The sequence below is a fragment of the Colobus angolensis genome, unplaced genomic scaffold (genome assembly GCF_000951035.1).
Source record: "Colobus angolensis palliatus isolate OR3802 unplaced genomic scaffold, Cang.pa_1.0 Scaffold344, whole genome shotgun sequence".
In the NCBI taxonomy this organism is placed as follows: domain Eukaryota; kingdom Metazoa; phylum Chordata; class Mammalia; order Primates; family Cercopithecidae; genus Colobus; species Colobus angolensis.
In genome coordinates, this window is record NW_012116755.1 from 2,655,434 (window position 1) to 2,676,578 (window position 21,145).

A 21,145-nucleotide genomic window follows, 5' to 3' on the forward strand; every position below is an offset into this window, starting at 1 on the left:
AATTTGCCAGTCTGTGTCTTTTAATTGGAGCATTTAGCCCTTTTACATTTAAGGTTAATATTGTTATGTGTGAATTTGATCCTGTCATTGTGATGTTAGCTGTTTATTTTGCTTGTTAGTTGATGCAGTTTCTTCCTGGCATCGATGGTCTTTACATTTTGGCATATTTTTGCAGTGACTTGTACTGGTTGTTCCTTTCTATGTTTAGTGCTTCCTTCAGGCACTCTTGTAGGGCAGGCCTGGTGGTGACAAAATCTCTTAGCATTTGCTTGTCTGTAAAAGATTTTATTTCTCCTTCACTTATGAAACTTTGTTTGGCTGGATTTGAAATTCTGGGTTGAAAATTCTTTTATTTAAGAATGTTGAATATTGGCCCCCTAAAAGAATATTCTTTAAGAATGTTGAATATTGACTCTCTTCTGGCTTGTAGAGTTTCTGCTGAGAGATCTGCTGTTAGTCTGATGGGTTTCCTTTTGTGGGTAACCCTACCTTTCTCTCTGACTGCCCTTAACATCTTTTCCTTCATTTCAACTTTGGTGAATCTGACAATTATATGTCTTGGAGTTGCTCTTCTTGAGGAGTATCTTTGTGGTGTTCTCTGTATTTCCTGAATTTGAATGTTGGCCTGCCTTGCTAGGTTGGGGAAGTTCTCCTGGATGATAACCTGCAGAGTGTTTTCCAACTTGGTTCCATTCTCCCCGTTACTTACAGGTGCACCAATCAGACATAGATTTGGTCTTTTCACAGAGTCCCATATTTCTTGGAGGCTTTATTCATTTCTTTTTACTCTTTTTCTCTAAACTTCTCTTCTCATTTCATTTCATTCATTTGATTTTCAATCACTGATACCTTTTCTTCCAGTTGATTAAATTCGTTACTGAAGCTTGTGCATTTGTCACACAGTTCTTGTGCCGTGTTTTTTAACTCTATCAGGTCATTTAAGGACATCTCTACATTGGTTATTCTAGTTAGCCATTCATCTAATCTTTTTCAAGGTGTTTAGCTTCTTTGCAATGGGTTCTAACTTCTTGCTTTAGCTCGAAGAAATTTGATCTTCTGAAGCCTTCTTCTCTCAACTCGTCAAAGTCATTGTCCTTCCAGCTTTGTTCCATTGTTGGCGAGGAGTTGCATTCCTTTGGAGGGAAAGAGGCACTCTGATTTTTAGAATTTTGAGCTTTTCTGCTCTTTTTTTTCCCCATCTTTGTGGTTTCATCTACCTTTGGTCTTTGATGATGGTGATGTACAGATGGGGTTTTGGTGTGGATGTCCTTTCTGTTTGTTAGTTTTCCTTTTAACAGTCAGGACCCTCAGCTGAAGGTCTGTTGGAGTCTGCTGGAGGTTCACTCCAGACCCTGTTTGCCTGGGTATCAGCAGCGGAGGCTGTAGAAGAGTGAATATTGCTGAACTGCAAATGTTGCTGCCTGATTGTTCCTCTGGAAGCCTCGTCTCAGAGGGGTACCTGGCCATGTGAGGTGTCAGTCTGCTCCTAGTGGGGGTGCCTCCTAGTTAGGCTACTCAGGGGTCAGGGACCCACTTGAGGCAGTCTGTCCATTCTCAGATCTCAAACTCCATGCTGAGAGAACCACTACCTCTCTTCAAAGCTGTCAGACAGGGACATTTAAATCTGCAGAGGTTTCTACTGCTTTTTGTTTAGCTATGCCCTGTCCCCAGAGGTGGAGTCTACAGGGGCAGGCAGGCCTCTTTGGGCTGCGGTGGGCTCCACCCAGTTCGAGCTTCCTGGCCTCTTTGTTTACCTATTCAAGCCTCAGCAATGGCGGGTGCCCCTCCCCTAGACTTGCTGTCACCTTGCAGTTAGATCTCAGACTGCTGTGCTTGCAATGAGGTAGGCCCCATGGGTGTGGGACCCTCTGAGCCAGATGTGGGATAAAATCAGGTGTGCTGTTTGCTAAGACCCTTGGAAAAGTGCAGTATTATGATGGGAGTGACTCGATTTTCCAGGTGCTGTGTGTCATGGTTTCCCTTGGCTAGGAAAGGGAATTCCCTTATTCCTTGTACTTCCTGGGTGAGGTGATGCCTCACCCTGCTTCAGCTCTCGCTCATTGGGCTGCACCCACTGTCCTGCACCCACTGTCTGACATGCCCCAGTGAGATGAACCCAATACCTCAATTGGAAGTGCAGAAATCACCCATCTTCTGTGTTGCTCATGCTGGGAGCTGTAGCCTGGAGCTGTTCCTATTCAGCCATCTTGGAACCCAAGAATCTACAGCAGTGGTTTTCTAACATTAGCATGTACCAGGGTTGCCTGAAACATTTGTTAAAATATGGATTGCTGAGTCTCATCCCTGGAATTTCTGATTCAGTAACTCTGAAGTAGGGCCTGAAAATTTGTATTTTTAGTAAGTTCCCAGGTGATGCAGTAGTCATTGAAGACCACAGCCCTAGAATAAAGGCAAACAAAGGCAAGCCCTAAAACTAAAGCGAAACCTGAAATAGACACATCCTAACACAACATAAAACTAAGTCTGATGGGACCAAAAGGAAGTACCAATGATTTTACAAGCCTGACAAAATGACACCCAGCACTTTTTAAAGGAAGATAATAGTCCAGACTCCATACAACATATCACCCATAATGCTTGACATGCAGTAAACAAGTAATTGATGTAAAAACAATTATAGCAGTAATTCTAAAAAAAAGTCCAAGGTAACAGACCCTAAGATGACTGGGAAGTTGTAATTAGCAATTAGGGACTTTAAATCAACTATTATAATCAAGGACTTAAAGAATTAAATGGTCATAATGAATGAACAGATGTGGAATTTCAGTAGAGAAATGGAAACGATATGAAATAACCAAATGGAAATTCTAGAACTGTTAATTACAGTATCTGAAATAAATTGGAGGGTCTTGGGTCTTAATAACATAGTAGAGACAATAGAAGAAAGATCGAGAAATGAATATAAATTGCTGTAAAAAATGAGTTTTAAAAGGAGTTTTGAAACAAAATTAAGCAGTCTAATAAAGGTAAAATACCCTTATCCATGGGTGATAAGTTCCGAAATTCTCAGTGGATGCCTGAAACTACTAATAGTGCCAAATACCAGTCAAGGAACACCAAGGTCACTTTTTCACTTAAGGAAGCACTTTCAAGTTTCTCTTTGACATATCTAGATTGCCAGCATTACTACTCTTAGAGCCATTACTAAGTTAAAAAAGGATCATTTGAACACATACACTGCAGTACCACAAGCGTCAACCTGATAACTGAGACAGCTAAATGACTAAGGGGCAGGTAGCAAATAAAGTGTAGGTATGTGGGGAAAAGGGGTGATTCATGTGCAGGCAAGATGAAGCAATACAGTGTAAGATTTCATCATGCTACTCAGAATGGTGCATAATTTAAAATGTATGAATTCCTTATTTCTGGAATTTTCAATTTAATGTTCTTAGACCATGGTTGACCAGGGATAACTGAAACTGCAGAAAGCAAAATGGCAGTTAAGGGGGACCCACTGTATAACTGGTATATATGAAGGTGAAGAGAAAGAGAGAATTGAGCAGGGAAAAAACGTATTTGAAGAAATCATGACCCCAAATTTCTCAAATTGGGGGAAAATCAACCTAAAATTCAATGTTTCATAAACACCAAGCATAACAGACACAAATAAAGCAAAAAATGCTAAAAAAAAAAAGGGGGGGGATAGGGACAATATTAAAGGCAGCCAGAGGAAAAAATGACATGTTTCACAGGTGGTAACAATGATACAAGTAATTGCTAGCTTTTTATCAGAGACAATGATGTACAGATGACAGTAGAATGATTTATTTAAAGGACTGAGAAAAAATATTGCCAATTCAGAATGCTCTTTCTGGAAAAATATCTTTCAAAAATGAGGGTAAAATAAAGACATTTTCAAATAAGTGAAAACTACCAGATTCTTTGCCAACAGACCCATGCTCAAGATATAGTAAAAGAAGTTATTCAGGCTAAGGCAAATTGACACCAGATAGAAACTTGGATAAATATAAAAGAGTATATTTTTTGTCTTGATATTTTTTAAAAATGAATTTGTTTAAAATAAAAATAATATCATTGTATTATGAAGTTTTCTATATATGTAAATGTAAGATACATGATAACAACAGAGAGAATGAGAGGAGTTTCTTACATTTTATATGAAGTGGCACAATTTTAATCCTAAATAGTCTGTGATATATGAAGGATGCATACTGAAATGCCTACAGAAAATCACTAAAACAATAATATAAAGAGGTATAGCTTAAAAAGTCAATAGAGGGACTGAAATAGAGTATTAAACATTTTTCAAATAATCAAAAAACAAAAAAAGAGATAGAGAAAACAAAATACAAATAGGACAAATAGGAAACAAAGTGTGCCATAGTAGACTTAAACTCAATAATATCAATCATTACATAAAATGTTAATAGACTAAATAATTCAAGTGAAAGGGGTTGTCAGACTGGATAAGAAAGAAGATTAAGCCCCATGCTTTCTATGAGAGATTCCGTTTAAATTAAAAAACAAAAGCAATGTGTATTTAAAAATAAAAGTACTGAAAACGATATATAGTCATGTTCTGCATAACGACCTTTCAGTCAATGATGGATTGATTATCCCAAGGTTGTCCCAGGAGATTATAATGGAATTGAAAAATTCCTATTGCCTGGTGACATCAGAGCTGTTGTAACATCATAGCGCAGCTCATTACTCCCGTGTTTGTGGTGATGCTGGTGTAAGCAAACTTACTGCCATATAAAAATAGAGCACATACAATTATATACAATACATAATACTAGATCATGATAATAAATGACTATGTTATTGGCTTATGTTTTCAGTATACTGAACTTTCTATTGTTATTTTAAGATGTACTTCTTCTACTTATAAAAGGAAAGTTAACTGTAAAACAGCCTCAGACAGGTCCTTCAGGAGGAATTCCAGATGAAGGTATTGTTATCCTAGGCGATTCCGGCTCCACGCCTGTGATTGCCCCTGAAGGCCTTCCAGTAGGAAAAGATGTGGAGATGGAAGACAGTGATAATGCTGATCCTGATCCTGTGTAGGTCTAGACTAAAGTATGTGTTTGTGTCTTGGTTTTTGACAAAAAAGTTTAAAAAATAAAAATGTTAAATTTTTTTTAAAATAGAAAAAATCTTATAGAATAAGAATATAAAGAAAAAACATTTTTGTATAACTGTACAATGCATGTTTTAAGCTAAGTGTTATTACAAAAGAGTCAAAAAGTTTAAAATTAAAAAGTTTATAAGTAAAGTTGTAGTAAGCTAAGGTTAATTTATCACTGGAGAAATTGTTTTTTATAAATTTAGTGTAGCCTAAGTGTATAGTTTATAAAGTCTACAGTAATGTACAATAATGTCCTAGGCCTTCACATTCACTAACCACTCACTCAGTAACTCACCCAGAGCAGCTTCCAGTCCTTCAACCTCCATTCATGGTAAGTATCCTATGCAGGTGTACCTTTTTAAAATCTTTTATACTGTATTTTAGATGTACCTTTTCCATGTTTAGATACACAGATACTTACCATGGTCTTACAATTGGCTACAGTATTCAGCACAGTAACATGCTATACAAGGTTGTAGCCTGGGAGCAATAGGCTATGCCATGTAGCATGAGTGTGTAGTAGGGTATACCATCTAGGTTTGTGTAAGTATACTCTATAATGTTCACACAATGACAAAATCATCTAAGAGTGCATTTCTCAGAATATATCCCCATCATTAAAGGATGAACAACTGTACCATGCTAAGAATAAGCATTAAAAAGTTAGAATGGTAGTAATATCAGAAAAAGTAACCTTCTAAACAAGAACTATTACCAGGGATAAAGGGGTATACTTCTTAATGACAAAGGAGTCAATGAGAAGACAGAACAGTCTTATATGTCTTTCATATAATAGAGTTAGGACAAATACGAAGAAAAAACTGACAGAAATAAGGAAGATGCAAACAAATCCATAATCATAATTAAATATTTTAACAAGGCAGCTTATTGTTCTATTGAGCTAGCTGATATAACAATGAGGCAAAAAATTAGTATTGAATAGAAGATATGAGCAACACTGTTGGCCAACTTGACCCAATTGACATTTATTAAATATTATAATGCAAGACACATAGTCTTTTCAAGTTCTCATGGAACATTAACCAATCTAGACTACATACACACAGAGCATTTACTAATATAGCTCATTCTCTGAGCCATAAAAGGAACCTCAGTACATTTAGAATTATTCAAATCATGTAAGTCACAGCAGAATTACATTAGAAATTAATAACAAATATATCCAAAAAATCCACAAATCTTTGGAAGCAGACAAACTTTTAAATAACTTATAGGCAAATAAATATAAAAGGATAATAAAAATTCTTTTGAACTGAATGAGATAAAAAGATAATATATGAAAATTTGTTGAATGCAGCAAAAGCAGTCCTTGGAGGAACATTTATAGCTCTAGGTGTGATACTGGAGAAGGAGAAAGGTTTAAATAAATGATCATAGCTGCTTCTACTTTAATAAACTAGACAAAACCAAAATAAAACAAAATCAAATGAACCCAAAGTAAGCAGAAGAAAAGAGATAAAAAAGACCAGAAATGAAATCAATGAAACAAAAGCTGTTTCTTTGAAAAGGTCAATAAAATCTTTAAATTGTGCCTATGATGTAGGGGTAGGAAGCAGATCGGGGATATGTGGATTTTTTTAAAAGGAAGAAATGAAAAATTTAAGAAGGTAAAAGGTCTCATTCTCACCCTGGTGCCAAGACTGTGTAGAGCAGTTCACATGCTGGAGCCTGAGCCAAAGGGCTGAGGGGTACTCAACTGGTGTAGAGTCTGTCATCATTGGCAGCAGTTAGGCATTAGGCTGGCCTGTTTAGAAGAACTGTGATTACTCACTAAAGGATTATGTAAAAAGGAATACATTGACAGCAATGAGAACTAGGTTTCTTGTTGCAAGAGAAGCCAGTTTCAACTATGAAAAGGTAGAAGAGGCTGGGCATGGTGGCTCATGCCTGTAATCCCAGCACTTTGGGAGACCAAGGCAGGTGGATCATGAAGTCAGGAGTTCAAAACCGACCTGGCCAAGATGGTGAAACCCCGTCTCTATTAAAACTACAAAAATTAGCCAGGCATGGGGGCAGGTGCCTGAAACCCCAGCTACATGGGAGGCTGAGGCAGGAGAATTGCTTAACCCAGGAGGCGGAGGTTGTAGTGAACTGAGATGGTGCCATTGCACTTCTGCCTGGGCAACAGAGTGAGACTTTGTCTCAAAAAAAAAAAAAGTAGAAAACTAGAAAGAACAATGCTATGTAAGATTGTCATTGAAGGTATTGGTGTGAATGCATGGCTTTACATGTGATAGATTAGATAGACAGATATGCTTGTGTGTATATGTGTGTGTGTTACTGTATTTATGCATACATACATATTTTTCCTAGCTCTGTCCATGGAGAAGACCCAAAAACAATAGTACTCCACTAACAATGAGCACATCTAGCTCTCAAATCTTGGTTTCTAAATATTAGTTTCCACTACAGAAAGACAGTCTGCTTGGAGATGTGTCTTTCTGTGACCATGTAGCAGGACAAGCCTCAGACAAAACTCCTCAGACACCGAAATAAAGAAGGAAGGTGTTTATCCGGCCGGGTGCATCAGCAAGACTTCTGACTCCAGAGCCGAGCCCCCTCCGAGTGAGCAATTCCTGTCCCTTTTAAGGGCTCACAACTCTAAGGGTGTGCATGTGAGAGGGTCGTGATTGACTGAGCAAGCAGGAGGTACGTGACTGGGGGCTGCATGCACCAGTAATTAGATCAGAACAAAACAAGATAGGGATTTTCACAGTGCATTTCTATACAATGTCTGTAATCTATAGATAACAGAACCAATTAGGTCAGGGGTCGATCTTTAACTACCAGGCCCAGGATGCGGTGCCAGGCTATCTGCCTGTGGATTTCATTTCCGCCTTTTAGTTTTTACTTCTTCTTTCTTTGGAGGCAGAAATTGGGCATAAGATGATATGAGGGGTGGTCTCCTCCCTTAACCAGGGCAGGGAAAATACAAGACAGATGTGGAACCTCTTTGCCAAAGAGGGAGGGATTGCTCAAAGTACAATGGAGACAGAACAAAAGGACATAGGATCCAGCTCCCATTAGATAAATTTGGGGCAATTTGTGCATCAAAATAAAGACAACATTAAACTATATTCCACTGAATTAAAAAGAACCCCATGAGATCCTGCTGATACAAATAATAAATAAGGAGAGGAGAAGAGAAGCTCTCACTTTTCAGAAGAAAGTGAACTAACAATTGTCACTTATTAAGTAATAAATACAAAAGGCTTTACAGTGGTGAAAACTGGTAGACACCTTCTTAAGAAACTGATACAGTTTAACATCACCAGTTGTGGGGAAGATTGGCACCTGTGTTCCGATATTATGCACTGAGAACACAGCAACCATTCTGTGAGATTTCTGGCCTAGTTTCATAACCTGGAACTAAGGAAACATCAGTCAGTCAGATCGAGGAATTGTTGTCTATCAGGTAACTGTAGTGTTGCTCTTAAATGCTGAAGTCTTGAAAGACCAGAAAAGCCTGAGGAACTGCTCTTGAAGGAGACTAGAGGAGCAGACAACTAAGTAAAACAAGCGTTTCTGGACCTTGGGATTATAAAGGACATTACTGGCAAAGTGGGCAAAACTGGAAACGGGGGTACGGATAATATGGTGATATTGTGTCCGTACCAGTTTCCTGTTTCGGTTATGTGGGAGAATATCCTTATTGGTAGTAAAAACATTCTGAGGGTAATGATGATAATTAGGCATTGTATTTGCAACTTGCTCTCAAATGATTGCGGAGCAAAAAATAGCATTGTATGTCTATTTATCTATATCTAGCATCTAGATCTGGATACGTATGCGTGTATGTATCTAATCTATCATCTAGAGAATGATGAATTTAACACAAACATGGGAAAATGCTGACAACTGGTGAGTCTGGATAGGGGAGAAGGGAGTTCTCTGCGCTCTTCTGGCAGTCTTTCTGTAAGGATGAAATTGAAAAAGCAACGGGGACAACAAGAGCGATAAGTCTGGGGCTGCACCCCATTAGCACAGGACCAGGGCATGGGAGGGGTGGGGGAGGCAGTCAGGAGGAGCTGGAATGTCTTGAGTGACCGAGGAAAGGTGCTGGCCAGAGTCTTATTGGATAATGTTGGAGGAATACTGCCCAATTTCCCTAAATTTATGTTATTTAATCCTCAGAACAGCAGCATGAGGTAGATACCAGGCTCCTCTTCACTTTATAGATTAGGAAATTGGAGCTCAGAAATTGAGCTTCACTCAGCCAGCATTTACTTAGTGCTTACTATGTGTCAAACGTTAACGAGGTTACATGCACACAAAATATTAAGTGTGATTGTCTATGTATGTGTGTGCATTTAGAAAACAGTGCTAGAAGGAAATGTACTAAAACAGTGGTATAAGGAAGGTTATATTTGGGGAGCAGAATTGCAGGTGCTTTCATTTTTCTCCTTTGTGTTTTTTAGCTATTTCTAGTTTTCTACAACTAGAAATTCCCTTTGTAATAAGGGGAAAAACAAGTATTACTTCAAAATGGAACTGGAGGATCTTGTGAAATATTCCACATTATGATTTCACCGTGGACCAAATGTTTTCTGATGCAGTTTTATTTTACTAAAGCAGTAGACAAATACGTCTTAATTCAGTTAAGCCTCCTTTCTACACACTGAGAGAGCTGGTGGGTTTACAACTGGAAAGCTGACATCCGCCTGGACTCCATAACCTGTATTTGTCTGTATTTTTTGTGTGGGGGTGTAAGCCCAGGTGGCATGACCTCCTCTGTCCCAGACAAAAGTTTTCGAGACCATCATGACACCAGCTTCTTTGTACAGAGACCACATGTGAACATAATTCCCACTAAAGGGAGTGGGTGGTTTGGTAAGACGCAGCTCTAGTGTCCACAAAGGAGGAAAGTCAGTCCAATGGTGTTACTGTGTTGTAAGGTGGGACACCCGTCAGCTTAGGGTGCCTTCTGACTGATGATTCCTTCTTCCTTTTTACTGCCTTGGCACCCTGAGCTCTGTAGTCCCCCCCAACCCCCTGCCATGCTGCCTGGGCCCTGTTGGCACCCTTGTGTCTGTCTGGCTCACTGAGCTGAGCACCCTGCAAGAACAGACATTCCTCATGCATCAGTGTCTCTCATGGCTCAAGAGCTTGCTTTGAATGGAGCCCACAGTCATCACTGCTGGGTTGAATTGATTTGTGCAAGCAATAGTGGGGAAATGGGTGGAGTAAATTAGGGTGCATCCCTGCCACAGACTTCAGTGCAGGCACCAAAACCCATGCTTTGAAATGATTTATTGACCTGGGAAAGTGATCACAACTTGCTGCTAATTAAAACCAACAACAGAGCAGTGGGTACAATTGAAGTCCATCTTTGTTATTATCATAAATATGCACTGAACAAAAACAAACTAAAAGAAAATACACCCAAAAGTGCACAGTGGGCAATTTTGTCTTTGGGTAGTGGAAGTGTAGGTAATGTCAGTGTTTGGGATTTTTTTCTTTGTATTTTTAAGCTGTTTTAGAAATAAGTTTTGTTATTAGGAAAATGATTTTTAAAGAAATATACATCTGAGGGAAAAAAGAACAAAGGCATGATAAATAGGGGGTCCTTGGTTAGAGATGACGCATCCAGAACATTTTGGATAAATAAGCTCCTTTGAGTTAAGGGCCCTCTCGGACTCCTATATCAACACAGAATCTCACCCTACCCTCCTGCACGGCAGGCATCTTCCTGGTAGACGCTTTCCGCCCAACCCCCTATCAGCTACAAATACTGTCAGCTTACACAGCAGGTCATTTTTTTTGCTGACAAGTCCAAGGTGGCAGTCAGAACTCTGACCCATAAGACCAGAAGGCTTAGATGAAGAACAAACAGAAGGGAAACCAACTCTGGTTCCTTTTGCCTGTTACTAATTGCTGCAATAAAGCCGTTAGAATCTACCAACATATCACCCAACTTGAAGAGAAGGGAGATTCAGAAAAATAGTCAGAAAAGAAGGGTAAATGGAAATGATAAGTCCCTGTCCTTTATGGCTATTTTAAGAAGCACATCATGTTATTCATATGGCCCGTGCTTATCCCACTCCCTGAATTGTTTAATTTTAGTGGATATAAAAATTTTTCCTAAGGGCTTTCTTAGTTCCACTGCCAACAGTAGTTCCCCATTTCTATTTCTCATTAGGTCTCAATTATTCCATCATTAGTTCTTTGTTCTCCAGGATTCCAAGGGCCCAAATCCTGCAGTGGGAGTGGAGGGGAAGCAGATTCTGGCTGCTGATTGGCTCTGGGACTCAGAGTGGAGTCACTGTGGAAATCACTATTTCCAAGATCTTTGGCAGTGGGAGAGTAGTGGGGTGATGGCAGAACAGAAATTCCTCATGCATCAGTGTCTCCCATGGCTCACAAGCTCACTTTGAATGGAGCCCACATTCACCACTACTAGGTTTAATTGGTTTGTGCAAGCAATAGTGGGAAATGGGTGACTTTGTTGACAAATGCTAATGGTCACAAATCTGAAATCTTGCTTGAGTCCAAGCCCTTCTCTGGTACGCTTAGTCCCAGTCTCTGGAATATTTGGTTTTGCTCATTCATCTCCTTTCTACCAGGGAAGTTCATGGAAGAGACTGAAGCCCCAGAAGTCCCAGGTCACCATTACTTTCCCTCTCTATCCCAAGTGGCTGTGACTCCATGCTGTGCCAAGTGTCAGAACCTGGCTGGGAGAGCCAGGCTGCTGGCTCAATGTGCCTGGCAGGTCACTCCTGCTGGTTCTGGGTTGGCCTCCTGTAGTCTGAGTCAGAGTCCAGCAGAGAATTCATGCTCCCCTGTGGAGGGAGACGTGGAGCTGACCCTCTCCAGCCTGTCCCTGGAGAGGAAGGGGAGCCATTTAACCAGGTGCACGGCCACACGCCTGTGGAACAACTGCCGTAGGTACTTCCGGAACCTCTCACCGGCAAAGGCGTAAATCACTGGGTTGACACAGCAGTGCATGTTGGCGATCACCTCCGTCACTTCCATAGCCAGGTCCAGTTGTCTGTTCTGCTCACATGGATGGGTGAACAAGAATTCTTGGAAAACAGAAATAAGTTCAGTCAAATTGTACGGAGTCCAAAAGAGAAAGAAGATGATCATGATGACAAAAATCAGACGGACAGCTTTGGATTTCTTCTCATTTGGTCGTCTGAGCAGAATCTTTATGATCCCTGTGTAGCAGACGATCATGACCAACAAAGGCAACACCAGCCCAAAGAGGTTCAGTTTCAGAGCCTGAAACAGCTTCCACTGTTGAAAGCTTTCGTAAGGAAAGTGAAGGTTGCAGCTGTGGCGAGTGATGTTCCACTGGGTCTTGGAAAAGTACATGAGTGGTGAGGAAGCCAAGATGGCCAGGGCCCAAATGATGATGCTGGTGATGACACCAAAAGTGACGGTCCGTGCCCTCAAGGCAAACACGGCATGGACGATGGCCAGGTACCTATCAATCGTCAGCAGGATGATGAAAAAGATCTCGCTGTACAAGCCTGTGTAATAAAACCCAGAGAGGACCTTACACATGGCATCACCGAAAATCCAGTCATCCGTCAACTTGTAGTAGATCAAGAAGGGCAGTGTGAACAGGAAGAGCAGGTCAGAAATGGCCAGGTTCAGGAGGTAGATGTTGGTCATGTTTTTGAGCCTCTTGTATTGCACAAGGACCAGGACCACCAGGAGGTTTCCAACCAGGCCAATGACAAATACCAAGGAGTACAGAGGGGGCAGCAGTTGGGCCAAAATGGCCCTCTCATTCACCTTGTGGCATGGAGTTGCATCCCCATATTCAAACTCTGTGATCATGTCATAGTTCTCTGTGGTGTCTGGAGTCTCCATCCCGGCTTCTCCTACAGGTTAAAAAAAAAAATTGTCTTTACTCTGCTATTAAAGGCAGTGGGCACTGGACAGTAAAGACAAGGGGGTGGGGACATTTCTTCAGCCACTCAATAAATGTTTATTGAGTGCCTTCTGTGTACCATGCCTTGGGGAGAAAATGGAGTGTTAGAGAAACCTAGGTCCTCTCTGCCTTCTAGGAAACTGTAGTCTAACAGAGAGTGGAAGCAATAAGCAAATGAATGCACAAATCATTAATTCAATCATTTCGGCAAAGAGTTTTGAAAGGGATAAGTTCAGTGGGTGGAAAGCCAGAGGGAGACCTTACCACACTATTCATAACCAACACTTCCTAAGCACCCCCATGGGCTAGGCATTGGACTTAGGGTTAAAGAGCCCTGGAGGGGTCCCATTATTGTTCTCATTTAGGAGGTGATGAAACAGAGGTTCAGAGTGGTTAGGAAACATGTTCAAGGACACACCTCTTGTGAGAACAGAGCTGGAGCTCAAACCCAGGTGTGCATCACTCTTATGCCCAGCCCTGACACCACTACGCTTTCTTGTCACTGTCACTGAGCGGTGACTTTGCACTGTGGAGCCCTCAGGAGGACTCTGAGAAAGAAAATGGTCCTGGCTCAGAGTAAGATACAAACAGATCTTCATGGCTTTTGGTCTAAAAAGATTCTCAGCCAAGAGTGACCTAGTACCCTTGAGGCACTTGGAAATGTGTGGGCATTTGTTGCTGTTGTCACCAAAACTGGGGGACGCTACTGTCATTTGGTAGGCAGGGCCAAGGATGTCCTACAGTGCAGAGATCGTTCTACCCCAAACACCAGTGGTGTTGCCATAGTGAAATCCTAGTAGGTCAACCCCATTATTTTGGAGATGAGGAAACTGAGAGCACCAGAGTAGGCTGAGCCTGACCCACATTGCACAGCGCTTAGGTGGCACTAGGTCTAAGGTCACTCTGCAGACCTTCTGAAAGGAGAGGAAAGTGCAGGCAGAGAGGAGGGAGGTAACCTGGTCAGAAAAAGAGAAAACTGGGAGTCAGGGGAGAAAGAGTTCAGAATGGTCTGGAGCTATGAGGTGATGTTACACAGTGACTAGCTGAATTCTGCTGAGATAAGCTCTTAGATATTTTTACCCAGGGATGCCTTAAAGCAAACAAAAACGAAACAAAAAAGAATCACTCCGTAGGTTGCCTTTGTAGGACTTCTCCCAGTCCCTGCTTTTTTGGCACACTTTTTGAATCCTTTCTAACTGCTTATTAAAGATGCCTCCCCAAATGGAGTATGGGCTTTGGTGTAACCTACAAGCTTTGTGACCTTGGATAAATTATTTCACCTCTCTGAGCGTCATTCCTCATCTGTAATGTGGGAAAGCAACTCTTATCTTGTAGGGCTACCGTGAAGTAATATATGAGAAAAGTGCCACCATCATCCCCACCACCATCACCTGACAAGGGCCAGGCCAGGGCACTTTTCTTAGGGACCTTCCCTGAGAGACCTCCTTCCCTGCAGGAGCCCTTCCCTGAGGCCTGTCACCACCAGTGCGTCCCAGGCACCAATGTCCAGGATGTCCCTGGCTGGCTGGTATACCCTGTACCCGATCCCCCCTGCCAGATCTCTTTGTATTTAACCTAGAAAGTGATTATAATGATGGTCCCTTCCATGTGAATGACATTTGAAATTGTCAATCTATTGCCACCAATCTAAATTGATTTGACTCAAATACCGATCGGTAAAGTAAGTGGCACCTACTTTATAATTTCTATCTTAAACCTGGGTCTCTGGTCTTCTTCCTTCTACTCTCCTTAAGGAATGTTTCCTGCTTACACAATTCACATTTTTTTCAATAGCCATTGTAAAGGAGATTAAGGCACATGGAGGGTATAGGTCACCCTGGCTGGAAGGGGAGATACTCTATTAGGGTGGGAAGTGAGGAGCTTTAATTTTTCATGAAACCCATCCCCTGGCCCACTCCTCCATCTCCAGAGAGATCCAATCAGCCTTCTTTCTGGAGAGAGTCAGGCTACCAGTCACTAACAAAGCTGTGTTGGCAGTTTCTAATTTCTGTGGCCACAGCTATTGCTGATAAGGGCAGACAGTTCAGTTTGGTAGTCAGCACTTTTCCTTGGGCTGGCAGGTTAACAGTGGACATAAGCAAACAGCTTGGAAAGCATGAAGAGCAGCTAGTGTGAGGCTGACCCCATGAGTTCAGTTTCTGGGAAGGTTTGGCAAAGTTGAAGGCAAGTTGGGTCAACATTGTCAGGTGGCATTTTAAACCGAGTCACCTCCGTACTCCCCCTACCTCCAACCCATTTGTTATTTCCCCAACTTGTTAAGCACTAGGCAACCACTCCAAGGCATGCTGTTCCTAAAGGGAGGTGATCTGGAGTGTGGCCCCACAAGAGAAAGCAAAGGACCATGTTGCCATCTAACCTGCTAGCCCTGCTGTATTCTATTGCAGAAGTCTGCCTCAAGGCCACTGCACAGTGGTCAGCTATAGCCCTGGATCCTGGACCCTCCACTGTCAGTGTCCTCCAGCCTGGGAGTTGGTGGTTTCTGAGCAGATATAGAGCAATCGGTGATGGTGAAAGACACCCAGGCTGATGGTGTGCTGGCTGGCTTGTACTGGTTCATAAATGCCAATTGCGGGCATCTCTTCCCCACTCCACCTTCAGCATGTTGGTAGCTTGAAACTGACCACAGTGGGAGCATTTATACCATGAAAATCAACAAATGTTGTAAAGCAGGGATCTTTTCTTCAGAAGAGTCAGTTGTTGAACATTTACCAGCACATCACTGCCCAGGCCCCACATTCTGAAGAGTCCAGCCAGCACTGTCCCAGTGCTTGGTGCGGGAACTAAAGGATCAGTGAGTGGCACATAGCCTGGTGGTAGGCTGTGCAAACTTCTGGGAGTTTCCATCTCTTCTTTGAAATCTGAGACCCACCAAGACCACCTATGAAGTAGATACCTGTAAAGAGCCACCATGCCCCTCTATCTTCAGAACAAAATCCTGACCTGTGTCTTTGTTAGTAAAGCAGAACAGATGCCCCCCAAGATCACCTGGCCAGCTCCTTGCCTTTGAGTGAGTGAAAGCCTACCTCCTCCAAAGACAGCAGTGCCGATTTTGAGGATCCTTGGTTCTAGTCTTCTTAAGAGATAGGTTCAGTATCAAATCATCCTTGCATCTGCCAAGATTTTTCTAACTAATATTTCCCTCTTGCTTTAATTTCTTCATACACCATGTTTGGTTTTCCTTTACATGGAGGGATTTGGCAAGTAATTTTTTTTTTTCTTTAGACAGACTCTTGCTCTGTCGCCAGGCTGGAGTGCAGTGGCTCAGTCTCAGCTCGCTGCAATCTCCACCTCCCGGATTCAACTCTTGACCTCATGATCCTCCCGCCTCGGCCTCCAAAGTGCTGGGATTACAGGCGTGAGCCACTGCGCCCACCCAAGTAATTTCTTGTTGGATAGGTTTCCACAGAAAACACCTTTTGTCCCTTAGTACTGACTGACTTTCTTAATCAGTAACCAACAGCCAATCCTTCAAGTAAGCTTCCTTTTTAGCAAAAAAGCCTATATTTCCTCTGAGCACCCAGCTTTATAAATCCATCATTCTCAGTATTGCTATAGTATTAATTGCCTTGGAGATGCATCCATGGGCTACTTAGACATTTGCCTGGCCCTCAAAGAACTCCCCTCACCTTTGAGGAGCCCCTAGCTGCATGTATGTCTTTGAACAAGACTGCCCTCCATAGTAACAGATAAGACAGGAAAACAAGTTCCACTTACTCTGGTTCCAAGGGACTTTGTCCATGAAGTCTTTGCTTCTGGGGCTTTCCGAGTTTTTATGAATTCAAGGTCCTGACCGAGTAGGAAGTGCTCAGCTTCCTGTGTGATGATGGGGAATTGACTCCAGTTTCACAGTCTTTCAAAATGACAAGAAGGGGGACAAAGTTCTTCTTTTTGTGTGGTTGGGTGCTCATGAATGGCCACAACGCCCACCAGTGGCCACTTCCTGGAGGCCAAGTTAACTGCGAGGGTTTTCTCTGCTCATTCTGAGGCTCTTGAGTCTTGGCCCTGGGAGCTCAGCCTTAAGGGAATTGGGGGCAGGTGAAACTGAGTTGGGTGAGGTGGGTGGCAGTGAGATGTTCCCAGAATGTTTGGAGCAATTGAAGTGTGGGATGTGTATATGTGGGATGGGGGCAGGGCATAGAGCTCTTGCAGTCAGCGGCAGACTTTTTTTTTCTTCTTCCTTAAAGATTGTGAATGGAAGGATTTAAACTGGAATCCTGAGTCCTGTTCCTCAAAACCAACTGACATGGGTGTGCACAGAGGCAGCAGCTTCTCTTTGACACCCCATGCCCTTCAGCCTCTGGGAGCTCACTGTCCCTCTGCTCTGTGTTCCCCACGTCCGTCCCCACCAAACCTCAGAGAGTGGTTTTGCCTCAGGAACCTCCAGCATGGAGGGAATATAGGTCTGTTGGTTATGTTTTGACCTTCCCTTTCTGATGCCCCATTCCTGCTTTATGCGATGGTCAAACATGGGCCAAGTTCAAATCCCAGCTCTCTACCTGTGACATGGGCAGATCACTCACCTTTCTAAGTCTCGGTTCCTACTCTGCTAAATGAGAGTACTGAATGCTTACCTCAGAGGAGAAGCAGGAGGTCACCTTGTACTTGAAAAATGTCAGAGTGCCTGGCACAGTGAAAAACGTCTGACAAATGATGAGTACTGTGACTCTTCTCACAACTGCCAACACCTACTCTGCCACTGCCCTTGTGTCTTCTGTAATGTGGGGACACCCCTAACCATCCTCACTACATTGCTACAAAGCACTGTTTCAGAAACCATCAGTGTGAATGTGCTTTGAAAAGATCACTTGTCCCTTCATGGTTCAGTTTCCTTATCTGTAAAATAAAGAATTCAGACAAGATGGCCTAAGCTTGATGTCTGATCATCACTCAGCTTCACCCCGAAGAAGTAAATGGGGGTCTGCATGTGCCTGGCTATATGCAGCACTTTGCTGGTGGATCAGTTTCCAAAGAGAACAGAGGCTTGTGAGGCCTGCCTTTTCCTTGATCCTGTCTAAAGTAAGGGATATGGTCAGTACCTCATCCTCAATCAGCCTTCCAGCACTGCTGTAGGTTTCATGCCACAGAGGGGATGTACCAGGCAAATCTGCTTGTTCATTGAACAAATATTTATTCAGTACTCACAATGTGCCAGACATTGTGTTAGGTGCTTGGGATATCGTGGTGAAGAAAGAAGCTGGATCCATTCTTTGAGAGCTTATAGCTTAGAAAGGATCACAAACAATTAACCAAGTTACCACAATGAGGAACAGTTTTTGTAGTGGCCTGGGAAATACCCTGGGCTAAGGAAGGGTGCATCAGGGGTGGGAAGGGGTGAGGAAGTCCTTTAGAGCAGTGGTTCTCAAAGTGAGGTCCCTGGACCAGCAGCATCCACATTCCCTGGGATGTTGCCAACCATGCAAATTCTGGGGTCCCATGCCAGACATACTGACTCAGAAATCCTGGGGATGAGGCTGAGCAACCCAGATTTTGACAAAGACTGCCATATGATTCTGATGCATGCTTAAATTTGGGTGGCATGGATCCAGCTTAAATTTGGGGGATGTGGATCTAGATTTTCTCAATGCTTTTGGCTCAGAGTTCCATGTGATCTTTCTTCAGAAGATTAGGCTGGACCAGCTGTGAGCTAGGAAGACTTCTTTCTCTCTTTAGCTCAAGGCCTAAACAAGAGGCTGCTCAGTTGCCTGCTCTGTCTCCCCTCCCACACCCGCACCTAGATCTCCTATGGCCTTGCAAACCCCTTAGTGCACACGCCCATCTCACCACAGCAGATGTGTACAATGTGGGGAGCACAGAGAGACAAGAGAGAAACCAGGAAAGAGGGATGATCTTGCCCCGTCTATTTCTCTTAAAATCCCTTTGACTCCTCTCCTTAAAAACTGTAGTGTTCTCTCAAGATTGCCATATTGTCCTTGATCCACATCAATGTTGTTCTTCCTTGGAGAAAAGGGGGAAGATATGGGCAACTTCCTCTGCCCCAGAGAGGTTGCAGTGGAAGCCCAGCACTAGACCAAACCCTGTCCTGGGACAGCCTTCCACCCTAGCCTTGGCACCAATGCTCGGGGAAGAGATGCACCACCCTGCCAGTGGTGGCTGTGGAAGACTCTTTATTTTTATTTTTTATTATTTATTTATTTATTATACTTTAAGTTCTACGGTACATGTGCACAACGTGCAAGTTTGTTACATATGTATACATGTGCCATGTTGCTGTGCTGCACCCATTAACTCGTCATTTACATTAGGTATATCTCCTAATCCTGTCCCTCCCCCCTGCCCCCACCGCACAATAGGCACTGGTGTGTAATGTTCCCCTTCGTGTGTCCAAGTGTTCTCATTGTTCAATTCCCACCTATGAGTGAGAACATGCGGTGTTTGGTTTTCTGTTCTGACGATAGTTTGCTGAGAATGATGGTTTCCAGGGCATCCATGTCCCTTAAAAGGACATGAACTCATCCTTTTTTATGGCTGCATAGTATTCCATGGTGTATATGTGCCACATTTTCTTAATTCTGTCTGTCATTGGTGGACATTTGGGTTGGTTCAAAGTCTTTGCTATTGTGAATAGTGCCACAATAAACATATGTGTGCTTGTGTCTTTATAGCAGCAAGATTTATAATCCTTTGGGTATGTAACCAGTAATGGGATAGTTGGGTCAAATGGTACTTCTAGTTCTAGATCCTTAAGGAATTGCCACACTGTCTTCCACAATGGTTGAACTAGTTTACAGCCCCACCAACAGTGTAAAAGTGTTCCTATTTCTCCACATCCCCTCCAGCACCTGTTGTTTCCTGACTTTTTAATGATCGCCATTCTAACTGGTGTGAGATGGTATCTCATTGTGGTTTTGATTTGCATTTCTCTGATGGCCAGTGATGATGAGCATTTTTTCATGTGTCTGGTGGTTGCATAAATGTTTTCTTTTGAGAAGTGTCTGTTCATATCCTTTGCCCACTTTTTGATGGGGTTGTTTGCTTTTTTCTTGTAAATTTGTTTGAGTTCTTTGTAGGTTCTGGGTATTAGCCCTTTGTTAGATGAGTAGATTGCAAAAATATTCTCCAATTCTGTAGGTTGCCTATTCACTCTGATGGTAGTTTCTTTTGCTGTGCAGAAGCTCTTCAGTTTAATTAGATCTCATTTGTCAATTTTGGCTTTTGTTGCCATTGCTTTTGGTGTTTTAGACAAGAAGTCCCTGCCCATGCCTATGTCCTGAATGATATTGCCTAGGTTTTCTTCTAGGGTTTTTATGGTTTTAGGTCAAAGATTTAAGTCTTCAATCCATCTTGAATTAACTTTTGTATAAGGTGTAAGGAAGGGATTCAGTTTCAGCTTTCTACTTATGGCTAGCCAGTTCCCCCAGAACCATTTATTAAATAGGGAATCCTTTCCCCATTTCTTGTTTTTCTCAGGTTTATCAAAGATCAGATGGTTGTAGATGTGTGATATTATTTCTGAGGGCTCTGTTCTGTTCCATTGGCTATATCTCTGTTTTGGTACCAGTACCATGCTGTTTTGGTTACCGTAGCCTTGCAGCATAGTTTGAAGTCAGGTAGTGTGATGCCTCCAGCTTTGTTCTTTTGGCTTAGGATTGTCTTGGCAATGCGGGCTCTTTTTTGGTTCCATATGAACTTTAAAGTAGTTTTTTCCAATTCTGTGAAGATAGTCATTGGTAGCATAATGGGGATGGCATTGAATCTATAAATTACCTTGGGTAGTATGGCCATTTTCATAATATTGATTCTTCCTATCCATGAGGATGATGTGTTCTTCCATTTGTTTGTGTCCTCTTTTATTTCACTGAGCAGTGGTTTGTAGTTCTTCTTGAAGAGGTCCTTCACATGCCTTGTAAGTTGGATTCCTAGGTATTTTATTCTCTTTGAAGTATTGTGAATGGAAGTTCATTCATGATTTGGCTCTCTGTTTGTCTGTTATTGATGTATAAGAATACTTGTGGTTTTTGCACATTGTTTTTGTATCCTGAGACTTTGCTGAAGTTATCAGCTTAAGGAGATTTTGGACTGAGACGATGGGGTTTTCCAAATATACAGTCATGTCATCTGCAAACAGGGACAATTTGACTTCCTCTTTTCCTAAT

The 21,145-nt window shown here is 42.2% G+C and overlaps 1 protein-coding gene across 1 annotated transcript; it reads right to left on the reverse strand.

Annotated features, from left to right (window-relative positions):
- Positions 1–10,365: 10,365 nt before the first annotated feature.
- On the reverse strand, positions 10,366–16,853 carry CCR1 (chemokine (C-C motif) receptor 1). Its single transcript, XM_011952677.1, has 2 exons — positions 16,746–16,853; positions 10,366–12,960 (listed from the first exon to the last, which is right to left on the reverse strand). Exons 1-2 carry the CDS (start codon positions 16,768–16,770, stop codon positions 11,882–11,884), a joined length of 1,104 nt encoding a protein of 367 aa, XP_011808067.1. The 5' UTR covers positions 16,771–16,853; the 3' UTR covers positions 10,366–11,881.
- Positions 16,854–21,145: the final 4,292 nt, after the last annotated feature.